This window comes from Ciconia boyciana, chromosome 1 (assembly GCF_034638445.1).
Source record: "Ciconia boyciana chromosome 1, ASM3463844v1, whole genome shotgun sequence".
Lineage (NCBI taxonomy): Eukaryota > Metazoa > Chordata > Aves > Ciconiiformes > Ciconiidae > Ciconia > Ciconia boyciana.
The window spans coordinates 86,567,031-86,569,125 of NC_132934.1; the positions used below are offsets into that span (position 1 = coordinate 86,567,031).

General features: G+C 38.5%; 1 protein-coding gene across 1 annotated transcript; it reads left to right on the forward strand.

Annotated features, from left to right (window-relative positions):
* The first annotated feature begins 910 nt into the window (after positions 1-910).
* On the forward strand, positions 911-1,844 carry LOC140646634 (taste receptor type 2 member 40-like). The gene is given in 2 exon segments (XM_072850892.1): positions 911-1,548; positions 1,550-1,844. Coding segments are annotated over 2 exon segments (933 nt in total).
* The last annotated feature ends 251 nt before the right edge of the window (positions 1,845-2,095 follow it).

Genomic DNA, 2,095 nt, shown 5'->3' on the forward strand with positions numbered 1-2,095 from the left:
CTGCTGGCTGCAGAACTTTAATGCTTAGTGGCTAGCACTTCTGACTGGTCAATACATAAACGAAACACCATAGACTGAGGGGGAGGCAGGGGAAGACTGTAAAACAAGTGTACTAAGGCATCCAGTTCCCTGATGAATGGGATGCTCTCCTTAGAAAACACTAGCTATTCCAAGTCCATAAGTGGAGTTGAACCAAGGTCTGAATCCTTTGTTTTGTTAGGAAAAATCAAGCATATAGTAGCCAAGCTATGAATGTGTTTTCTGCAAACCTAGGACCCACAGTAAGAATGCTTGCCAAACAGTTGTAGGAGTGAGGGAAGAGGAAGAATGTTAACTGCATGATGGCCAGACATCAAAATCAGATCAGGCTCCTCAAACAGGTTTATGAGACTTTAGGCATTTGTGTACAAAATTTAGTTCACTATGTATTTTCTGAAAGTATCTTATATTTCTTGCACTTTCTGATATTGAAATGATTTTTCTCTACCCCCAGATGGGGGCCAATCCTAGCATGGGGCCCAATCCTAGCACAAGAGAGAATACACACATTTGAAACTCTTCTCCATCTTTACACACATAAATGCAGAGGGTTCTGTGAAAACTGGATTACAATACATTTTTAAAAATGCATCTAAGCCCTTTAAATGCAAATCCTTTCTCTGAATTGAAGAGACCGTAATTGAATCTTTATCCAATCTGCATGCTTAGAGAAAGCAGCTGAGCTATTAATCATTAAAAAAAGTGTAAAATAACATAAATTTTAAATTGCTTGCTATGATATTTCTTCCTCTGAGATAAACAGGTGAGCATGTGCTTATAACAGCTAGTTGGGATTGGCATTGCCCTGCAAATCTAAGGCTTTCAGGAGCCTATGAAAAGCTGAGTAAAAATTGTGAGGTCTTGAGTTACTATGTCCACATTATTTTCTCTCCTTTTTCTAACAATTTCTATGACTGAATCCGTGGCAGGACTTCTAGGAAATGGACCCATCTTGGCTGTCAGTTCAACTAGCTGCATCAGGAGAAAAATATTGTCCTCATATGATATGATTATGATCTTTCTGAGTTTATCCGGATTCTTTTTGCAGTCCTGGATGATGCTGGATTTGTTCCTAAGTCTGTTTTGTGAAACCTCCTATTATAAAGAAAATTTGTTTGTAATTTTCAAGACAGTTTTTATGTTTCTGAACTACTCCAGCCTCTGGTTTGCTGCCTGGCTTAGTGTCTTTTATTGTACCAAGGTTGCTAGTTTTACTCAGTCTTTCTTCATCTGGTTAAAGCAAAGAATTTCCAGTCTCATGCCCTGGATGCTGATAACATCATCTCTTTTCTCCTTTGCAACCTCTCTTCCTTTCACCTGGTATATCTACAATGTGCATGACAACTTCACTGCTCCTTTAACCATGACAAACTCTTCAGAAAGGAGAGTCACAATGAAAGCTAGTTTGATTTTATTGATTCTTCTCTGTAATGCTGGTATAGCTTTGCCTTTAACCGTGTTTGTTGTTTCAAGTATCCTGCTGATTAGGCCTCTGTGGATACACACCAGACATGCAAAATAATGCAACTGGCTTCAGGGATCCCAGCTTAGAGGCCCATATTGGTGCCATCAAGTCAGTCTTTTCCTTCCTTATCCTCTACGTTACATATTTTATTTCTTTGGTTCTCATTTTATCCAACATTTTTTTACCTTTAAGCTTTGGGAAAGCCATATGTATAGCTGTAATAGCTGCCTGTCCTGCAGGACACTCTATGGTCTCAATCTGGAACAACCCCAAATTTTGAGAGCTGCCAGCTAGGAATTTTAACCATGCAAACTGTCATGTCAGAACTAGATCCATGTAAAAGATGCTGGCTTCTTGTTTAGATCCAAATTAATTAAATTGAAGTCACCAGAGGTATAAAATAATAGGAGCATGAATGAGTAGATTATGGCCCTGACCTGGAATCATGAAGAACTCAGGAATTTGCTTTACTTGGATGTGATCCTTGTAATGAAGAATTCTGTAAGTTCTCTCCTATTTTAAAAGATGATTTCCTGCAGAATATAAGTACTGTACTTGCTGTACTTTCTTTGGAAATCACTACTGTCTCTC